We start from the raw sequence: 20,691 nt of genomic DNA on the forward strand, positions 1-20,691 counted from the left end.
TTTAAAGGGCAAATACCAGCTGGCAAATCACAAAATAAAGGTTCTAAATACCTGGCATTAAATACATGGATCTAAAAATCTCACCATTTGGAGGACCTGAGCCCAGTGGAAACAACACTGAGTAGGAAGAATTTTCACCTTTTGTTCTGGAAGCAAAGTGGCTCCATGGTGAAGGCTGGAGGAAAAAAAAAAAAGAAAACAAAAAAAAAGAAAACAAAAGTAGTAACTTGCCAAATCCCTCTAACAGGAAAGCCATGGAGCCGTAGAGGATTCCCAAAAAGAGACAGGTAAATATGTTGCTTGGTGCACTGAAAAATTACTAGGAAAAAAACCCACAAAAGTCTTAAAAGAAGAAAATGGAAAGTGGTTTTCCTAGCTAGGAGTTCTGGAGATAGGAAACAGAAAATATGAGAGGAGACAAAACCTGGATTTATACACTTCCACCAAATCATCACAAAGAATCTTGATCACTGCTTGCTGTAGTTCAAAGTAGGCTGCTAATCATCCACTTCAGGAAGTTTCCTTTTCCCTCACCCCATAAGTCTTGCATCTGCAAATCTCCCCGTTTAAAAAAGTGGTAATATAAATTTGAGAGTTACTAGATCACACTCTAGGAAGACATAGTAAGTACAAGCACATAGTCTCTTATTTTAGTGCTTTAAACCTTTTCTTTATAGTTAAGCATCAGAAAGAAATATCCTGCATTCTGTTTTGACCACAGAAATACTTTGTTTTTCCTCTAGTACTTTTTTCCTCCCTTACACTATCAGAAAGACTGACTCACTTTCCAGAAATCTAGGAGGATTCAACAAATTGACCGTGCAGTTCTCTCCAAACTCCAAATGGCAATTAAGTCCATTACGCAAACCAGACAGTCCTCTGTAAGCAAAATTCCTAATAATGCTGTAATTCACTCACCATGAAAATCACTGTGAGTAGTCACACTGCTAACTTGTCCCTTGCTGGATGACAAGGTGCCAGTGTGTCCCCAGCAGCACACAATCTTTGGACAAAAACCAGACATGTTGCAGATTTATACATATTCACAGAGGTATAAGTGTGTTACAGCACAGTCAGGGCTGCCAGAATATTTCCAGCTAGCATCCAGGTCCATGTCCACTTCGATGTGTAGCAGATGATCCTGTCTGTCCTCAGATTAGAGATATCACAGAAGATACCTCTATTCCAGGCTTTGCAATTACCAGACAAATGAGAGAATAAGGCTTTAAATCTGCATTTCATCTGCTGAACAAAAGAAAGTATAAGAACAGAGGCCTCTCATAGTGGCTCAGCATAAAGTTGTAACTCATAGTCAAGACACTTTGTGTTTGCTGCTATCTACTAATGAGCTACTGAGCATTAGTTTAGGAGGTTGCTACAAGGTTTTTATATGGAAAATTAGAATTTCTCCTCTATTAACCAACTTAACACAGATGACCAAACAGCTGTTTTCAGTATTTGTAAAAGCATAAAAAATCTTGTTAACAGAAACTACTGACAGCAGTAGTAACTCCTCAAGTCAAACCACTGTCTGTGAAGTCCAACAGTCCTTGGGCAGTATTTTGGAAAGGGGATGCCATAATAAAGGAATCCACTTTGCCAGAGATCAGCCCCATTTTCCAGGATGGTGTCTTTCTTGCAAAGAATAAAGCAAGAACTACAGAAGTGCAATACTTTGTTTTCCATGTTTAAAGGATTCTTTTGTGCATATAATCAAAAGACACCTGGCAAACAACATGTTTAAGTTCACTTTGCAGAAGATATTTCTACTTTGATGTTGAAAAATAGATCTGCTGTTATGATAACATTTCATAACATCCAAATTGTGATATTTAAAATGGGTGTGTTAAGAATGAGAGATGGAAAAGTCTTTAATCAGATGTCAAAGATATCTGATACTTACTGAAATTTTTCAAAATATTTTGATCTTCCAGACTATTTTTGTGAACTATAAGGGCAAATATTCTCTGCAGAGATCACTTAGCTCTACACAGGGAGGGGACAAACACCGCCAAAAAGGAGGGCGATATCATAGAAAGTTTCCCACTGCTAGAATTTTGAGTTAGGTTTCCACAAAGAAAAAGGATTTGTGTAACATCATCTGTGTAGCTCCCCTTATTGCCCACAGTGGTATCGCTTTGCACAGAACTCGGTGCACTGAGAGCCAGCACAAACAGGCATTTGTAAAGAAAGCAGAACTGACTGCCACTTGCAGGGTGCTTGTATTTTTTTATTTTTTTTTTTTTATAGTCAGGCACTGTGGACTGCAAATGGCATAGATTAGAGAAGAGACAAATTAATATACATTGGGGAAATACTGATTTGACTGCTGAAACATCACAGCTCCGATACTATACAAAAACAACTCATTTCTCTGGCTTTGTGTTGTAGGAGCCCTATGGAAGATTTTGAGGGGACAGAAGCAAAGGTTTGAATATAGAATTTCTTTTATGGGAGAGAGATAAAATGCAAATATGCATGACTAATTTAAGATTATTGTGCTCTTCAGAAACAGCACTAAGTTGTCATAGCCTTGGCTTTTTTTGTGCAGTTGCATGCAGAAAACGGAGCTGGTAAAGTAGAATATACCAAACTGACAGTATTTTGGCCTGTTGTGCTGTTTTCCTGGGTAAATTCTGCTGTTTCCGTACTTGCAGGGTCAAATATCCTTCCATGATTTAGACTGTAAACTTGAAACAGATGTTCTTTCTGGATTACTTCTGCGAAGCCACTAGCAGAATAATCACTAGCAGGACACACAAATATAGCTATAGAACACATTAAACCCTGAGACTTCAAAAATTTTTAAAGAAAAACATTTGAGTCAAAAGTAAACTTGAGAAGTCAAATCTACATCATAATGCTAAGTCACACACCCATACATTTACCTTTGATGTCTGATAAATTTAACATGTGGACCTGATCCAAAACTAGCTTTAGTTTGCTGTCAACAGCACTCACATTGAGCTGTAATGACTCTGTATGTTGAACAGATGTTTAAGCACTGATTATTTATGTGCAGCAATGTTCTGCCACTACTTATATCTCACTAATTACTCCTCTATCAGTGAGTAATGCCAAATGATGACATTCCCTTGTGCCTGAGATACCCAGCACTAATTCCTACCTGCAATAGAAACAGCAGCAAAATCAAATAATCTGGAGCCTTTACTCATTCAGGTAGCTCTTTTAAACCAGAATGCCTTTAGGTTATTAGGAGAGATGCATCATTTTTTCAGCCTACTCAGCATTGAGGTAGCACACTAATTACAGTACCCTTCAATCCAAAAAAAGTACTTTAAAAAGAATAAGTTGACATATCACTGTGCAGGTAAAGTATCACACAGTATAATGTGTCAGATATGTCTAAAGCAGAACTACAGATAGCAGGTCAGAGTATAGAGGATATTTTAATCTAAAAAGGAAAAAGAGTAGTAAAATGTTGTTATCCAAACAAGAAGTCTGACCAAAAAAATCAATACCAGCCTTGCTTTCCCAAAAGCTTCCCAAGGAAATAAGGGTCACTTGGATCAAGCACTTCCCATAAGAAAGATGTGATTTTGTGCCATCTACCCTCCTTGCTTATGCAAAGTTGCAGAGGGTACAGACTAACCTTATCATCACATTACTCCATCAGCTCTTCTCACAGGGTGCACTCAAAAGACACCGTTTAAGCGTATGTGAAGTTAGGAGACACATGCTGAAGTGAAAATTAGCAGAAACACAGAAGACAACCACTCTGGGAGAGTAAAATACAACAAAGCAGAGACAAGTGCCTGCAAAGCCTCCTCTGAAAGCCTTCCCACAGTGGGGACACCAAGCACTTCTTCCCCCCCTTTCTTAGCCACCTGCAGGGCTCAGGCAGCTATCTGGAGCTTGGCTCCTTAGTTTTCATAATCATTAAATACACCACTTACCCATCTTTTTCTCACAGACGAATTCTTGGATAATAGGTATTGTTCCCGACTGGTCTTTTCAGACGTGATGAGTGCTCCTAAATCCCAAACAACTAATTTCACATCACCTCTCAAGAGCATTGCCAAGCCCCTGCTCTACAACACTGTCAACTCATCCACCACAGACAAAGAGTCAGCAACAAAAAGGAAGCAGGACCAAGACAGGTCTCATTGGACATGATCCAGATTGACTTCACCAACCTCAAGCACTAACTGCTCTAGAAATTTCAGCCAAATTTCTACATTTGTATTCTTCAGGAAAATAACTTCAAAGTAGAAGCACTAAGATTAGCATCAACACAGACCTGATTTTTTCCCCCCAGATTTAAAGGTTTAGTTTTTAAAAACTTACAACACAGCACAGCAAGTCAAGCACCTTTTCACTTTGTCTGCATAACTGATCAGTACCTAGATGATGTATTCAAAAAGAAAGAAAACAATACAGACAAGTGTTTGTAAACCCAGCAACCCTGCTGGCATATCTTTCTGTGGCTTCAATGTCAATTATCTTCCCCAAATACCAGTGGGAATTGCATGAATGTAGGAATGGCAGGATCCTTGTAGCAATGTTTCTAAAAACCCAATTCAGAAACACACTTAACTTTCAGGTCAGATGAAAGCCTTGTACATGCACATATTCATCAATCTAAAAATAAAACAGTAGGCTTAAAGTGCAATCCTTCACTAGAATGGGAAGTGGCACATCTAAAATAACTTGCCCCATTCTTGCTGTTGCAATGTCTGTGCAATTCTATTTTCAGTTCCTTTTCTATAGAAAAATGTAAGTGGTCTTTAAAAATACAAACCAACAAAAACAGATCAGTTTTGTTCACACTATCCCAGTTATATCCCAGTAAGTGGACATAACAGAAAGAAACAAATATCAGTAAGGGGGAAAAAGTGCCAACTTCACAAATTATTCTAAGCCAAAAGAAAGCTGGCTTTTTTTTGCCACTATAGACACTGTCAGCACTGTGCTAAATTTAGGCACATTATCCTTGGAATTAGTGGCTTGATCAAAGACTAAACTTTTCAGATATCACAATGGTATTCTGTAATACTTTATTAGGCCTTTACACACAAAAAATCTGGAACATCCTGTATTTAAATGCTCAGTCATGTTCATAGTAACTTAAAAAAAGGGCACTGTAAACGTTAGTGTATTAGGACATGCTTAAAAAATTTATGCAAGGACTTTGCTAGAGGAAGGGTAGAATTTATCTGTCCTGACATTCCTTTTGATACCTGAGGCAGTTCATCTAAATTTCTTTTGATTTCAATGGGGAAAAAAGGCAATTTTATGTTGCAATTCAACAAATCCTAAAACACAAGTCTAAAAGAGGTACTTCTACTATAAAAGTAATCTAGATGAGTACGTTTAAATGTAGCAATGTACACTGAAGACTTACAAAGATGAACAATATTTATACTACATGCATTAACTTTACCAGAAGCAAAAAGAAATCTCTGGATTGTGAAACTGGACTTCACTTAGTTATAAGAAATGAGGTTTCCAAAAATGACCCACAGTTTCCCATGCTCCAGTGTTTGGCTTAACACTTAAAGACACCATAAAATGGTATCCTATTACAGAAGCTGGTATTCTGCAATAAAATAAGCCCACTTCAAGTGCCTGAAATAAAACTGAGGGGAAAAAAACCCCGAAACAAAAACAAAACAAACCCAACCAAACTGAAAAAAGTGCCAATCAGGAGAAAAGCAAACTGGCATATCTACTCCCAGACATGTGTAGAAGAGTTTTAGGGCAACAATGCTCCTACATGATGGGTGTAGTCAACACACTTGGTTTCCTGCTTCCCCAAGCAGGTGCTACAAACCTCAGTTCTTCCTGTCCTCCTCCTTGCCTGAGCAGTCTTGTATCTCCAAAACACAGAGTGACAGTATTTGCAGATGGAGTGAAGAACAAAAAAGATGCTTTCAGATGAGCTTAAAAATATAATTCTAGGGTATATCAACATGGAAAGGTGAGGATCTGTGTTGTACTCCCATGCTCCAGCCTAGCAAAATAAGGGGCCACCCTACCCTTTCCAACAATGCAGAGTCACAGAATTTGTTGAAAGAGGTACAGAAAATATTCCCAGATACCTTTCACAGGCAGAAGAGGATACACAAAGATTTTGGGAAGCCATCAGTAAGGGCCAGGGAAAATCTGCAGTGAATCTGCTGACAATTTTTTTGGTTTTTAGAGTTAATTTTCAGTCATCTCAACCTGTGCAGATGCACAATTGACAGGTTTTTCACACAAGAAGAAAAAGAAGCATGGCAAAACAGGAGGAAATATATGCACGAGCACTCTTTTTAGTAGTAAACTTTAGTCAGAACCATTTATTTGATTGGAAAAGTCAGTTTATATTTTGGCAATTATGTTTGCAAACATAAGAGTTAGTAAAATTCACTCTTTTTGCTTCCATAAACAATGAAAACTTTATATTCTTCAGTTGCTTGCAGAGTCACCCATTTTCACCAAGGTCCTTGATTCTGCTGGCCAGCAGATTTTCTGGATAGCTATTTTCTTCATTTTTAGCCTTTTTCCAAAGAGATGTGTATGGGTTTGCTGTTTTGTTTTTTTTTTTTCAATTCAAGCAAAATTATCGTTTTTTCATTCCTTTGCTGTAACAGTGGCCATGTGGAATCAGAACTGCCAACTCCAGACACTCACTTTCAGTCTCCTGAGATTTCACAGCCATAAAATACTGCTCTTTCCTATTGTTCTGCAGTTTAAAAGTAAAATTATTGCTCTATGCTTTTTAATATATGACACATTTATCTAAACTTCATTCACGTGGGTTGCAGACTTACTTTTACTCCCTTCAGAACAGTGGCAGGAAGAGAAGCCACCAATAAAACGTGTACAGTGACAATATCCTGTTGTGGTTTTTTTTCCTTCCTTATTTCTGCTCAGAATTTGCAGCATACTTGCTTCATGCTCATTTATTTTGGATCTTAAACCATGCAAAAAGACAAGAATGTAGCCCCAGCTGTTTAGTTATGCCTGTTACAAGCACCTTACATCTACAGCAAATATCTCGGGAAGCTGAACTTTGTAGCATGTCTAATTTTAGGCGCTTAACTTCAGACATTATTGAAAACAAGTAACTTGGAGATGACAAGTACTCAGGACTTGGCACAAGTCAAACATCTCGACTGTAACTGAAATAACATCTCTGGAAATCAGCAGTACCTTTCCAAAAAAGTCATGCTCTGAAGGAATTTCAGGGTTGACCCCTCAAATTAAAAACAAACAAACAAACAAACGAAACCCCCAAAACATTTCCTAGTTTTCAAACCTAGCAACCAAATCAAAACAAAACCCAACAGGAAAACACACGGCATCAGTAAGCGTCAGTTGCTGAATAAAGAAATATAAACAACAACCAAAAAAGAAGAGATATGTGGATTTTGCTATAAATTAATTTTATTTGCAATATACTCTATTTGAGGAAAAAAGACTTAATTTCCTTGTCTCATTAAAGCCTTCTTTACACATCCCTCCACCAGAGCTGCACAGTTCTATTTGCATGCAGTACAACAGAACTTTTGGTTATAACACTAATACTTTCCAAAGATAACTGCAGTATCGGGAGGAAAAAACTCACGTTTTTATTGCTTAATCACAGTATTATATTTTTGTATTCTTGCCATGCTTATGAGTCAGCAATAGCAGAAACATAACCTGCTTTTGTTAGGCAACAGGAATAAGTCTCATTTTTTCCTCTTCAACAGTTTGGAAAAAAAAGAGAAGAATGCTCTTACAATTTAAAATTATTACAGTGATGCTCCTACTATGCAGTGACAGGCAACTCATTATCCAAGAAACGAAGTACAACAACAAAATTCCAAAAACTCCAAGTGAACTGTTCTTGAAATACCCTTAGAATTTGAATATAGCCAGGGAAAAGAAATTCAACAATCCTTTAAGTTGCATAAACAATTATAACTTCCCTTTCAAACAAGCCCTTTACACATAAAGCCTAAAAAAACATGCTTTAAGAGAACTAGGACACTGCAGGATCTGCACAGCTTTCCATCTCTCAGGCTTTCCATCTCTCTTTCTATCGCAAGGCTTTATGCCACTAAAATCTGGATGTCTCAGAAGCACGATGAGAAAGCATTTCAGGGTTGATTTTTAGCAAACTTAGCTATCTCAAAACACACGTGGAGTTTTCCCCCACTGTTACTATAGCACTAAAGTGCAGATTCAGATTCAGGTAGCATTTCAGTTTTGCTGATGCTGGAAGGCACACGAGCAATGAGCAGCACATACTTTAGACTTTATAGAGGACAAGTGAGAGGAGCCTCAGAAGCAGATGACCAGGGTTCCCAATGACTGCCTGATGCCTCTCCAAGGCAAAAGACGGTAGTTTCACCTGCCAGCAAATAAATGAGACCGCTGTCTCATAGACAGAAAGAGACAAAGCAACTGCAAAGACATGATCCTCGAATCATGTGCCTGGAAACAGGCACAAGTGCCATTTAGGGTCTTCTAAACTGGACTGCTACATCACCCTTACATCTGTGCTCAAAAACTGAAGTGTCAGAGGAAAAGGAAAAGAGAAGGCAGATTCAAAATCCATTTTCCCCTAATAATCATTTAAACTCTGACTCAACTTTATCCAGGCCAAAAAAACCCTGGAAGCCTAACTGAGATATCTAGGCAACTGAGATAATGGTGCACAAAAAAGGTATGATTGATAAGCAGATAGATAGCAGACTACTGATCAGGATGTCAGAACCCTATCAAAGGATGAAAGCAGACTTTACTAGACACCTGCTGGCAGAGTCTCTTCAGAGAGAATATGCAGATTGTGAAACTACCAAATACGGCATTGAAGACATGCAGCATGAACTGAACAGAGGGGAAGTGCTCAGCATAGGGACAAAAATCCCCCAACAGTTAAAAATCAGAACAGAAAAATAAGAGGATAACCAACAGGGAAATACATTGTAAATCATATAAGGAGTCACTTACTTTTTACATAAACTAATAAATAGAAGAACAGGTGCAGCCAGGGCTGCTTGAAAGTGGGATGTTGGAGAAGTGACCTCTCCTGGACATTGGCTGATCTTCCCTACAGAGATCTGGTGCTTCCTGCAGTATCACCATGTGAAGAAACATGAGTAATAAATCCAGCACTGAGTCAAGCTCTGGGAGGGGCTGACGACTTTAGCAGCCCCACTCACCCATAATGGAAGAGGCCATGCTTGGGACTGCCAGCAGTGACTTGGGATCCTAAAAGCATCAGCAACACCAGCAGCAGAGCTGCCAGAAACCAGTGCCTGCAGAGGGGACAGGCCCTGAAAGGAGCCAGAAAAAGAGCAGGTACTTCCAAAAGCTTTTTCTTTTAAGCTAACATTACTCTAGAAACTCATGTTTTTCAGATAAACATCCAGGTCCACGCTGGCTCTGGCCAAGTTAGTACCTCCTGTTGAAAGGGGTTTCACAGCCACATCTAGACTGCATGCAAAAGACCTTAATTTTAATCACTGATGAATCTGCAGCCTTTCAATGTTATCACATTTTTCTCTGCACATGAAGAAACACAGGGAGACAGAAGGAAAGGAGTCCCTTCTTCCTGTGACCAGAAAGATTGTGAACTCCCCATCCCTGGAGGTGATCAAGATCACCCAGGGCTCTGAGTAACCTGGTCTACTGGAAGGTTCCCTGGCACAAGGGGTTGATGTTAGATGATCTTCAAAGTCCCTTTCAACCCAAGATGAATTCTAAGTTCATTAATTCCATTTAATGAACTAGTTCTCGTTCAGTTTAGTTCTAGTTCATTTTAAATTCCAAGAATTCTATGATTCCGCGTCCTGGATCTATTTCTTTTATGCTGCTCACATATACTTTCACCATGATCCCTCTTAAAAGTCACATTTCTAATGCAAACCCTTTAGTTCCCTCATTTTGCTTTTGCATGTTTAAGAAAATAAGCTTACCCTGTAATTTTTTTCACTTTTACCTAGTTCATATTTTCATTCTATTTTCATGACAAAGAACAGTAGTCATCTTTTGATTGACAAGAGCAACTATAACGGGACAGAAACATTTCCCTCTGCCCTGGACCATTCTTTGTTCTAATCCTCATTTTATTTACTGATTATCACCAACAGAACATCTCTGAAACTTTGTTATTCCAAACTGTTGAGCCCATTTTCCTCTCTGCAATGTTATATTTGAAAATTGGGAACCAGAACCCTACCACAGAAGTGGTAATAAAGGTAACACAAAATTAAAATCACATTCTCTGAATAGAAAACAAACAAATGTTTCCTCTCTCAAGAGTCTATCGTATTTCACAGTGTATCACAGCAACATGCCTACACTTTTGACATACTTGTACAAAATAGGGAAAACCCACCCATACCCATACCAGTGCAGTGTTATTGTTGCTGTGGCAACTACAGACCACAATTTTTTGCCTCAAGAGAATTAGCACGAACACAAACACACACACACAAAGGCATAAATGTTGTGAGTGCTAACAGTGCCCACAACTCACTGTGGATACATAATGCTGCCATCAAAAACTGTATTTAATTCAAAAAAGTCCTTTAACTTCTCAGTCACTGTCTCCAAATCGTTTGTCTACACTTTGTTTTCACCTTCAATATAGCATAGTTGGCAAAACATCCTGAAAAACCATTACACATAAGAAGTGTAAATGTCAGACTACTAAAACTCCGCTTCTGAGCGAACAAAGTAATTCTAAAACTCTCTCTAAAATAGATAAATTATTGATCTATAAGCTGGAATTTGCTGGTATAAATACTTAATGCAAACCATAGGAGTCAGGGATTTGAACCTGCCCTCTGTGTGTGCACGTAAGATAAACAAAGTCAATAATGTACTCTCCTTAACACTCCATCTCACTGATAACAGGAAAAAACCTACTTTCACCAGTTTATAATGTCATTTAAGCTAGATGTAAGAGTTAATAATTAAAACTATTCTACTCAGTGGTCCATTAAAAAAAAAAAAAGGTTTACTTAAAACCAATACATGAGCACAAAAACAAGCATGGAAGTTATTCAAGAAATGTTGGGAGTGGGGGGTCCTCAAATGTCTTGGGTTTTGCCTTGTTATTTTACCTTCCCCATTCCTGTCCTATCTGCATACCAATGCCAAATTGCACTTGAATAAGAAACCACAAACGAAGAAAATGCTCAAGTCCAATTAGAGCTTTTGTCACAAGACTGGGGCCTGTAGAAGCAGCAAACACTCACCCAGCGCATGACAGCCTGCAGTTGAAGTTTCTTTCTTGGCCTGAAATTGTTATTAAGTTTTTCTAGTATTCTGCATGCAATCCAAAGAAATTATCCAAAAGAGTACTTTCTTGCATCCTCTTCCCACCCCAGATATGCCCAGACTGACACACTCACTGAACTCAAAGACCCCAGAATATAATCTCACACTGATCAAAAATTTTAAACTTGCTATTCCATAAGATTGCCAGTTTTTTGTCTGGGACTTACCAACCAGACAGATACATACACTCAAATCTATTTGCCTTTTGCATAAGTCATCTAGGTAGGCAGCTCAGATGCTTTGAGACAGCATCCGACCCACTACGCTGCAGAGTGTCACATGAGGGCACAGGTAAAAGTCCCATTATCCAGCCACTCAATCGCCCAGGAACACCAGGCAAATGTTCAGGGTGCTCAAATCCCACCTGGACAAGGCATTCAGAAAGAGGGAAATGAAGAATTGTTCTAATATCGTTTTGCCTGAGACCAGATAGCATGGCAACACCCATGTTACAGACTGACTGACTAACTTCCTTAAGTTTTCAGAGTAATACTACCATTTCCTGTTAAAGAAAAAAATAAAAATAATTCCAGGGTGGTAGAGTTGTCTAGCTAATACCTTGAATTTTGGTTTTAAAAATTATTTTCCATTTGGATATTTTCCTAACACTTAGAAATATGTTTACAAGACTTTTTCCTCACATTATTAAGATTTTTTTTTTTTAAAGCCTGGACTTTTCTTACCATGAGGGAAGCCCACAATGAGCAGAAAAGAAATTTCCACTCAACTCCATTAAGAATGCAACATACTGCAAATAGACGCCCTCCAAAAAACTTCTAAAAAACCATTTATGTCAGAAACTATTGCTTGTGCTCTTGTTTTTGCGCTCACCTACAATTTTGCAAAACCTGTTTAAAGTGCTCTGAGCCGGGAATAAAAAGGACTAGTGAAAATGAACATTTCCAGTCGAGATCATGCGAAGGGAGAATGACGCAATCTTGACCTGGGGAAGGACCACCCAAAGGGTTTCCCAGAGCTGTTTTTCTCCTCGTGCTGTTCTCTCCCTTGGCAGAGGCAGGACTGGCTGACCCAGCTGATCCCCGTGCAGAACGGGCTGGATTCCACCTATTCAGAAGTGACCAAACAAGCCTGACCAGTGCTGTGCTCTGAAGAAACCGCCAAATGAAGGTCAGAGAATTCCACTATGTTCGTCTTACCAAGTGCTATGGTGCAGCAAAACGGGTTTGAAGAGCAAAACAACTGAGGGCGAGGACCCCTCATTCGAGGGACTAATTGCTGGAAGGGTCTCAATTCAGAGAAGCTGAAGTCTAGTGCTGCGTGCGCCTTAACAGATGAAATACTGCAAGTTTCTGGGCCACATCCTTTGGCTTCACATTCATAGACAGCAACCCTGTGTAGGTGCTCCAGGGCCACTTCATGTACAAGTGTGCCAAGTGGGGACAGTCAAGAGATTCCTTCCTGAAGCCCACTCCTGATCCAAACTACATGTTGACATAAAGACTCCCACCACTATTAATAAAGGACAGTAGAAATTTTTGCATCAGACTGTACTTTTAAGAGCCAGCCTGAGTTTCTGGAAGGTCTCCTTAATCACCCTCACTAGACTACCCAAGCATCCAGGAGACAAGGCTTGGTACCCTCAAGGTTACCTGTAACTACTAGGTGACATACAGAGTGATTTTTTTCATTCCAAAGAGAAACACGGCCCATTGACATCAGACTTTTTATGTGGTTTTAGATAAGTACAAAAGGTTGGATTCACCTCTGCAGTAATGCCGAGCCCAGTGCTGCAGCCACCCCTGCCCAGGGATTAGCAGCACCACTTGCAGTTTGGCAACTCTGCCTCAAGCGCTGCCCACTCTTGTGAACTGTAACAGGAGCCAAGGAACAGCCAGGGCATTAAATAGTGTGCCAGGCTGGCCAATGTTCAGTAAATTCTAAGCATCAGGGGCTCCCCTGAAAGCACAGAGCCAGATCTGTGCTCAGTGCCTAGAACCCTAGGCTGGAGCCCAAGAGTATTCATCACTACTCTATATTTTCTCAAAATAGCTGCAGAGCCCCACTAAATCAGTTCTGGCATGATTAATGTGCAGAGAAGGTTTCAGGAAACTTTATGCAGCCCTTCAACGTTTATTTTTCCAGATCTTGTTTAATACAAATGAAGAAGGAAAGTGCTTAAGAGGGGGAAAATTGTAAGCAGCTGATTCCAGTTGCACTTTTGTCCCCTGCCAAATTAAAAATTTAATAGGACAGACTTTGTTTTCAAGGCATAAGAGATGTGGAAATATTTACACTCATAGTATCAAGACATCAGCCATGAGTTTCAAGACTGCAGTGCCCAACTGAGTGAGAACACGTTGAAAAAGGCAGCACATGTTTCCGAAGCAGAGGAAAATGTGTATTATTGCAATTGTTAGTAATAGCTGAACTGAACAGGAAAAAATGCTTTGGAGACAGCCCTATTCTTTGGAATGTACTATACTTCTGTCCCAGTACTGTCTCCAGAAGATACAGAATTTGCACTAATTGCACTATGAACTGCCCTGCTCGCAGGCACCTCTTTAACTGGGGACCAAAGTGTTATGTCCTTCATGGCATTATAGTAAACCACTAATGGTTTCTTTTAAAGACAACAGTTTTACAAAATCTGGGTACTCAAAAGTCAGAAAATATCAAAATTAAAGTTGGTTTTGGCAACGTAAGTAATATTTCTCTATAAATGTGTTTTAAGATGTTGATTTCAAATTTCATTTTTCCTTACTGTTTCTCAAATAAGTAAAAATTACACAGCTTTATTTTTTGCTGTTGAGGGTGTCAGGGAGGTATTAAATGACAAGTACTGCTGCACTTTAAAATGAAAATGTAGAATTTTCAGTTGTAAAATGAGTGGCATTAGGAAATTGAAATGTAGCATAGTTGAACATGGACAGTTGTTGCCATTGCTTTAGAGCAGCTCTTTTTAGTTAAAAATCTCATACTAATCCCTCTTAAGTCTTTAATGAACTTCCATCTTCAGTTATCCCACTTCAGTCTGTAACAAACTACCTTTCTTCCTCAGCATTACATCTTCTAATAACTCAACTGACAACCATTAAAGGATCCTCGAAGTTCACAGCCTAAAGTTGGTTGAGTTCCTTGAAAGCTACTTTTTTATTTGGCTTTACACTGCCCAAAAAGTGGATTAGAAAAGTCATGCAAAGAGGCTTGAAACTACCAGATCTGCTGACTAGCTAAATCAGAAAGTGTAGAAGTGAAACTGAAGGCGGACAGCAAAAGAGTTGAAAAATGTGAAAGTTAACAAAACCATCCCTTATTTTGGGATCAGAATACATGTTTTTTGTAAAAGGAAAAAAAAAAGACACATATACCTTTTTCTTCTTTCTCTTTTTTTAAACCAGCATGCTTTGTGCAGAGAGTTATTCAAACTCAAGGAATGGTGGGAGGACATCTTTAATACTTGAACTATCGCAAGACTCAGAGGCATGTCCCACACATGTCCCCCCACAGTTAGTGTTTTATTTAAACTTCTGCCAAAACATAAGTATGCAGATGACCTACAATGCAAGAATTAAAATGAAAAATAAGGCCTACAATCAGCAGCCAAAGCATTCAAAATTAAGTTTAAATGAACATTTGTTTCCTCTTTAGGGAAACATGGCTAGCCTCATCAATGAAAACACTGAAGTTAAAAGCCCTCTGATATAAACATGAGAAGACATTCATACAGTTTTTGAGAGAGTCTCCCTGAACAGAGAACACATTTCCTTGAAAGTCCACAAACTTGGTACTGTCCAACATAGGTCAGTGTAAGGCCTGTTAAAATGTAAGGTTTATTGTACAGCAGTTGACCATTTGCACTAGAGTTGCTACTTCTAAGACAATAGGAAACCTGGGATATAAAGAGTACTACAAAATAACCTTGAGCAGTGAAACTTTTTAATCACGTCTTAACCCTTCGAACCTAAATTACTTCCAGAGCTGCTTAGACCTTAGGAAGGCGTGGTAAAAATACATATGGATAAACAATCCCATTAAATTTACTTTTAATATAGCTTTAAATAATATATTTATTTCTTCACTGTATTTATACACACTCACACACTTTGTTTACATAAATTACACTATTAAAAGTTTAATGTTTAACTTCCCATATCTCACTGATTTATGGTAGAGGACTATATCCCAAAATTGATTATTTGGGGCATATATAACAAAAAATTGTATACTTTGCCAAAAGTCACTCTATAAGTGTACTGGGAGGGACGACATTCCAGCATCACTGATTTGGAGCATACGTGATAAGGAAATAAAAAACACCCCAAAACTCTTTTCCAAATGCTGCTGAAGGTATGTCATTGACCCAGCCAGATATTTTTAGAACGCAAGTCAACTAAACTTCAAAGTCTGCTTTCCTGGGATATGAGAATGAATTGAACACACAGAGTCTTTTCATCCTCTTTCAAACTCATTAATCTTATTACCAAATATAGCACTTCTTAAAAAATAATATTTCAATGCTAAATTCAAAGATAAATCATCCATTAAAGAGACATGCAAATACACACTGAGAAATCAGGATTATTTTAGCATCTAAAGCAGTAAACTGCTAAACAAAATGTGAACAGTCTGCCAAGGTACACAGTGCAGACAGGAACTGCACCCTCTGTAATTCTGTGCTGCTTTTAAACCTAAGTTGTAATTTTTTAAAATTAAGAAAACAACCAATGTGAAAAATTAAATTTTCATATTCATCCATGCTTCCCATAACGAGTGATCCAACAGCTGCTTCTTAGATGACAAAACATTTTCCACCTACCATTACTACAGCTTTTCTGCCCCTGCTATGAAAGGGTAACAATGACAACTTTCATTTTTCAGATCTTCGGCTCAATTTTTTTCTGGCCTTTTTCATGGACTGAAATCTCCCTCATAGCACAGTCCTCATGGAAAACCTATAAAAGAAGGGACAAGTCCTCTGTGCACTTAACACAGAGGTGGGCCCAGATGGCTTTCACATACCGCAGTGACATAGAGGGTCTAAGCTCCACCTCTGCACCTTTGCCTCTTGCTCTCTTGGCATTTTTGAAGGCTCAGGGCCAGCCATGGGGAACTGCCAGCCACAAGGACCAGAGGGAGATCTGGACTGTCACCACCCAACAGGCTGAGCACAACAGTGCGAACACACAGTGACAAACCAGAGATACCTCCCCTGTTGCAGCCCAGCCACTGAGCAGAAGGCACAGAGCCTGTCAGCGTTACAATAAACCTGCCCCTGCTCCACGTGGGATTCATATCTAGTAAAACAGTCTTTCATATGCAGAGCGCCATTCTGCTTAGAGGAGAAAGTGAACTTTTCCCCCACAACAGAAATCCCTCTCTCATTCTAATGAGGAAGGTAACCCACCCACCTGGCAGAAGAGCTGCGTGAAAATGTTTTTATTTTGCTTCCAAGGGCATTAGCACTGCAGGTCAGAGTTGAGACTCATGATCTGAGGGGACAGTGGTAGCACAATGCTTCCATGCAGTGATCTGGGTATTTCCTATTCCAGGGCAGCAGAAATCTCTGATGCTTTGCATCGTGCAGCACCTTGCAGTAGGGCAAGAGGAGACGTTTTAAAATGATTGATAGCTATTAAGTAGGGTGGATTTTCAGGTGAGGAAAACTGTTATTTCATCACGGCTGTGCTGCAGTTCTGTGATAAACCCCAGCAAGGTGGGGCTCCTCCTGACGCATCACTGCTCCATGCTGCTGGAGCCAAAAGGGTCGTTCGCAGGGATGGCACCTACACCTGTGCACATGCTCTCATAGCCCAGCCACACTGCTGACCCCAGAGCACGTCCCCCCCGCTTACTGGTGTGGGCTCAAGGTGCACATCACCAGATACAGAAGTGCCCACCATCAGCACCCATGAGACCAGGGCCCTGGGACAAACACAGCATGTAACCAGATGTAGTGAAGCATCCTCAGACCCGGAAGAGTGCAAGGAGAATTTTCCCCATGGACAACATCATCTTTGTATCACCTTGGCTGAATGGAAGGGCAAGTTTTTGAAAGCTTATAAAGAAAAACTGCAGTCTGTCAAGACTTCATTGTTTGGGAACTGAGTCATCCTAACACTATACGTACGCTGTGGCACCACAAACAAGCTGCAACAGTAAGCGTTTGCTATTTCTGGGTTTTTTTGGTGTTCTCATATTCATCAATCATGGCATGGAACACCTCAAAAAAGAAGCTATTGCTACTCATTCTTCTTCTTCTAAATTAATAGCTTACAGATAATTACAGGTCTTTATTGTTTAACTGTTTTAGCGTTGAGCAACAGATCTCTTTTCTTGCATCGAAACCTGTTTCCTGTCAAAAAAGGGAAAACTGGCATGGTTAGATGAAGGGGTATAATCTGTAGAATTCCTTACTCAACTTGGAAAAAAAAACAGTAGTAAAAAATTACACCTAGCACCAGTCATTCTGCAAACAGAAGAAAGCAAATAAATTTCAATCTTCTGTTTGTTTTTTACCAAGCACACCTCTGCCGCCCTTGTTTCTTAGAGCACAGTTTAACCTCCTAGCAATTTGGTGGAGACTTGTTCTGGTTATCACAAACTTTCAGACCTAACTTCCTCATCAGTGAAAGAATGCAGGAAGGCAGCAGGTGCATGCAGGCTTGAGGGACAATAAAAGGTGTTGGTGGGGGAGGGCAACGTTTTCTGCCTGTTAGGGGTCAGTTTAACTAGGAGACTATAAACAATTAGAAAACACCACCACAGCCAAAAATCTATTGTGCTGTTAGGGATTTAGTGCAAACTTGCTCGCCCGTAAGACTGCTTATGTGTGTGTGTGTGTGTGTCTGTGTGTTTTGCCTATCTCCATACACACATTTTGCAATTCCATCAGGCACTTGGACTAGGCTGGAAGTGACTTCTGAGCCTGCCTTCCACAGTCCCGTTAGCCACAAAAACAGCACCTGAACGTAAGGATTCCTTACAGGCCACCCCGGCCCGGCGGTTCCCAGAGGTGGGCCAGCACCCGAGCTCCTGAAGCATTCCAGACTGCCGCAGTCAGCCCAGCGCCGTGACTGACAGCATCCAGCAGCATCCAGCAGCGAATTCTTGCGAGAGTAGGAAAAGCGCCAGGCATTGCCGGGAAAAATGAAGGGCTTCCACGGTGACAGCAGCTCGCCCGCCCGGCAGAGCGGCACGACTCGACCCGACCCCCGCCCAAACCCGCTCCCACCGCGGGGGACGGTGTCTCCGCGCTGCTCCCGAGGCCCTTAGGCAGACGCGCGGCGTGACAGCGACGGACCTCCCTCCTCTGCCAGACAGTATCCCCTGTTTCAAGACGGGCGTGGGATCCCCCCCGCTCCCGCCGCCCGCCGGCGCGGCGCGGCTCGCAGGCTCACCTGGTCCAGCGGGATGCCCAGAAGCGTGCTCAGCGGGTGCAGCAAGGTGGAGCCGGTGGTGCGGTGCGGAGCGCCGGGCTGCTCGGCCATGCCGCATCCCCGCACGGCCCCGGCCCCCGCGCCCACCTGCGCGCCCCTCCCGTCCCGCCGCACCCGCTCCGCGCAGCCCCGGCCGACACCGCCCCGCCGCGCCCGCTCCGCGCCGCGCCGGGGCCAAGGGGCGCTCCGCGGGGCGGGGCCGTCGCCGACGGCCGGGGCGGGCCGGGGCGGGCTCCGTGGGCGGGGAGCGGGGAGCCCTCGCCATCGCCGGGGCTCCATCTGTCGCCTCCCGTCGCCCGTGGCACGGCAGGGTATCCACGCGCGGCGGCACCGGGAGTGCCGTGGGCCCCGCGGGCTCGGCTCGGCAGGGTGCGCACCGACAGCCGCTGCCGCAGAGGAGTTTCCCCGGTCCCAGATTCTTGCCAAAAGCACAAACTTGTCCGGCACCCGCAGGGCCAAGGCGCCGGTTCACAGCTGCCCCAAGCAGAGGAGAGCTGGGGTGTCACAGTCAAACCAGTCCTGGGAAGAAGGTTTTTTGCCTTTTTTTTTTTTTATAATAATTATTACTTTTATTTTATTTTTTTATGTATTTATTTAACAATGAGACTTTTTTTTTCCAGTCGCTGCTCTTAGAAACACTAACGTTTTAAGTGAAGAACTACTTTACTAAGTGAAGAACACTTTAAGTGAAGTGTGTCCCGAGCATCCGGACACAGCGATTTGCATTTGCTGGAGACTAAGATGCATGTGATAGTGGGGAAATAGTTACTTTTCCTTCACAAGGCGAAAAAAAATGGGAAAAGGACTAGTGATCTTTTAAGTTGTATGTTTATCTTGTAAGTGAAATATGGCCATTAAATAGGTGCTTCTGCCAAGTTCATCTTCTCTGCAGAAGCAGCGTTCTTGCGCTTGCCCCGGACAATGTAGTATTGTGTTGCAAGGAGAGCTCAGCAACGCTGCACAGCTTTCTGTTCGGCTCGTCCTGCTGGCATGCTCAGAACCTGAAATACACCAAAGGGTCCTTGCAGGCTCAGTTACAGGCTCTTCAATAGGCTCTGTCATTTTCTCTTCTTCAACTAGTTGCCAACTGTGGTAGCTGAAACTGTAGTAGTGGCTTAAAATGGTATCATGCCATGCTGAAAGTGCCCCGTTTACTCTGTACAGCGGAGTGCTGTGCTGGAAAACCCAGATGAAAACAGTTCAGTAGGGAAGGAGATTTACAGAAGCAACATTCTCTCAATAGTATCATTTTAGTGGTGCCAGTTTGAATATATGTGAAAATATATACGTACACACAAGCACACACAAACTTTAAGTAGGGAAAGTAAGTGGTTTGGAAGAACCAGATAGCCATGCATAAGAGTTGTTAACTATTTCCATTATAAGTCGCTCTTTCCAGTTGTTTAAAATTTGCCAGCCTGAAATTATCTGGATGGAACTTTCCATGGTCTGTGTCCACCACAAGCAAGTTGCTTGTTGAGCTTTGGCTAAAAATGTTGACCTGCTTTTGGGAACAGAATAAAATATTACACACACCACGCTACAGATATTCGCAAAGCTTTTTTCACTGTGGGAATCTAGTACCTCTAGGATGGTGACTTCAAGTTTAGACACGGTAGTTTTTCTGAAATCAAGGAAATGCCTTTCCTTGTCTTTGTGAAACTACTCAAGAGTCATCAACCGCCAAAGTTGCAGGGAATAAGCCATGTGGAGACTCAAGGGATCAGCATATAACATTTCTAAAGACTATAAGCGTTCTTCTACCCTTTACATTTCCTCCATGTGACTGGACTATATCTGCCACTGCAAGAGGAGAGTGGGATACCACACAGCTCCAGGCATAGGAACTGAGAAGAGCATGCCTGACTCTCTGTATTCAGTACTCGCCCATCTGGGTTTTGTGCGGTGGTGAAAACAGCTGCTCCGGAAAACAGCTGGAAGGAGAAAAAGACAGATGGAGAAAGCCGGCGCAAGAGCACAAGAAGGAGGAAGATGACAACTCTGAAGTGGG

General features: G+C 41.2%; 1 protein-coding gene across 4 annotated transcripts in view; it reads right to left on the reverse strand.

Annotated features, from left to right (window-relative positions):
* The window catches only part of MBOAT1 (membrane bound O-acyltransferase domain containing 1), a 56,812-nt gene extending 38,051 nt beyond the window's left edge, over positions 1 to 18,761 (reverse strand). For 3 of the 4 annotated variants that reach the window (XM_017808638.1, XM_017808637.1, XM_017808640.1), the window contains exon 1: positions 18,642 to 18,736. In XM_017808638.1, coding sequence (XP_017664127.1) covers positions 18,642 to 18,731 — 90 coding nt within the window. In that variant the 5' untranslated portion in view covers positions 18,732 to 18,736. Of the gene's footprint in view, positions 1 to 18,641 lie in introns of all 4 variants that reach the window. The other variant, XM_017808639.1, reaches the window with a different exon arrangement.
* Between the last annotated feature and the right edge of the window lie 1,930 nt (positions 18,762 to 20,691).

Source organism: Lepidothrix coronata, unplaced genomic scaffold (genome assembly GCF_001604755.1).
Source record: "Lepidothrix coronata isolate B3197 unplaced genomic scaffold, Lepidothrix_coronata-1.0 Scaffold23, whole genome shotgun sequence".
Lineage (NCBI taxonomy): Eukaryota > Metazoa > Chordata > Aves > Passeriformes > Pipridae > Lepidothrix > Lepidothrix coronata.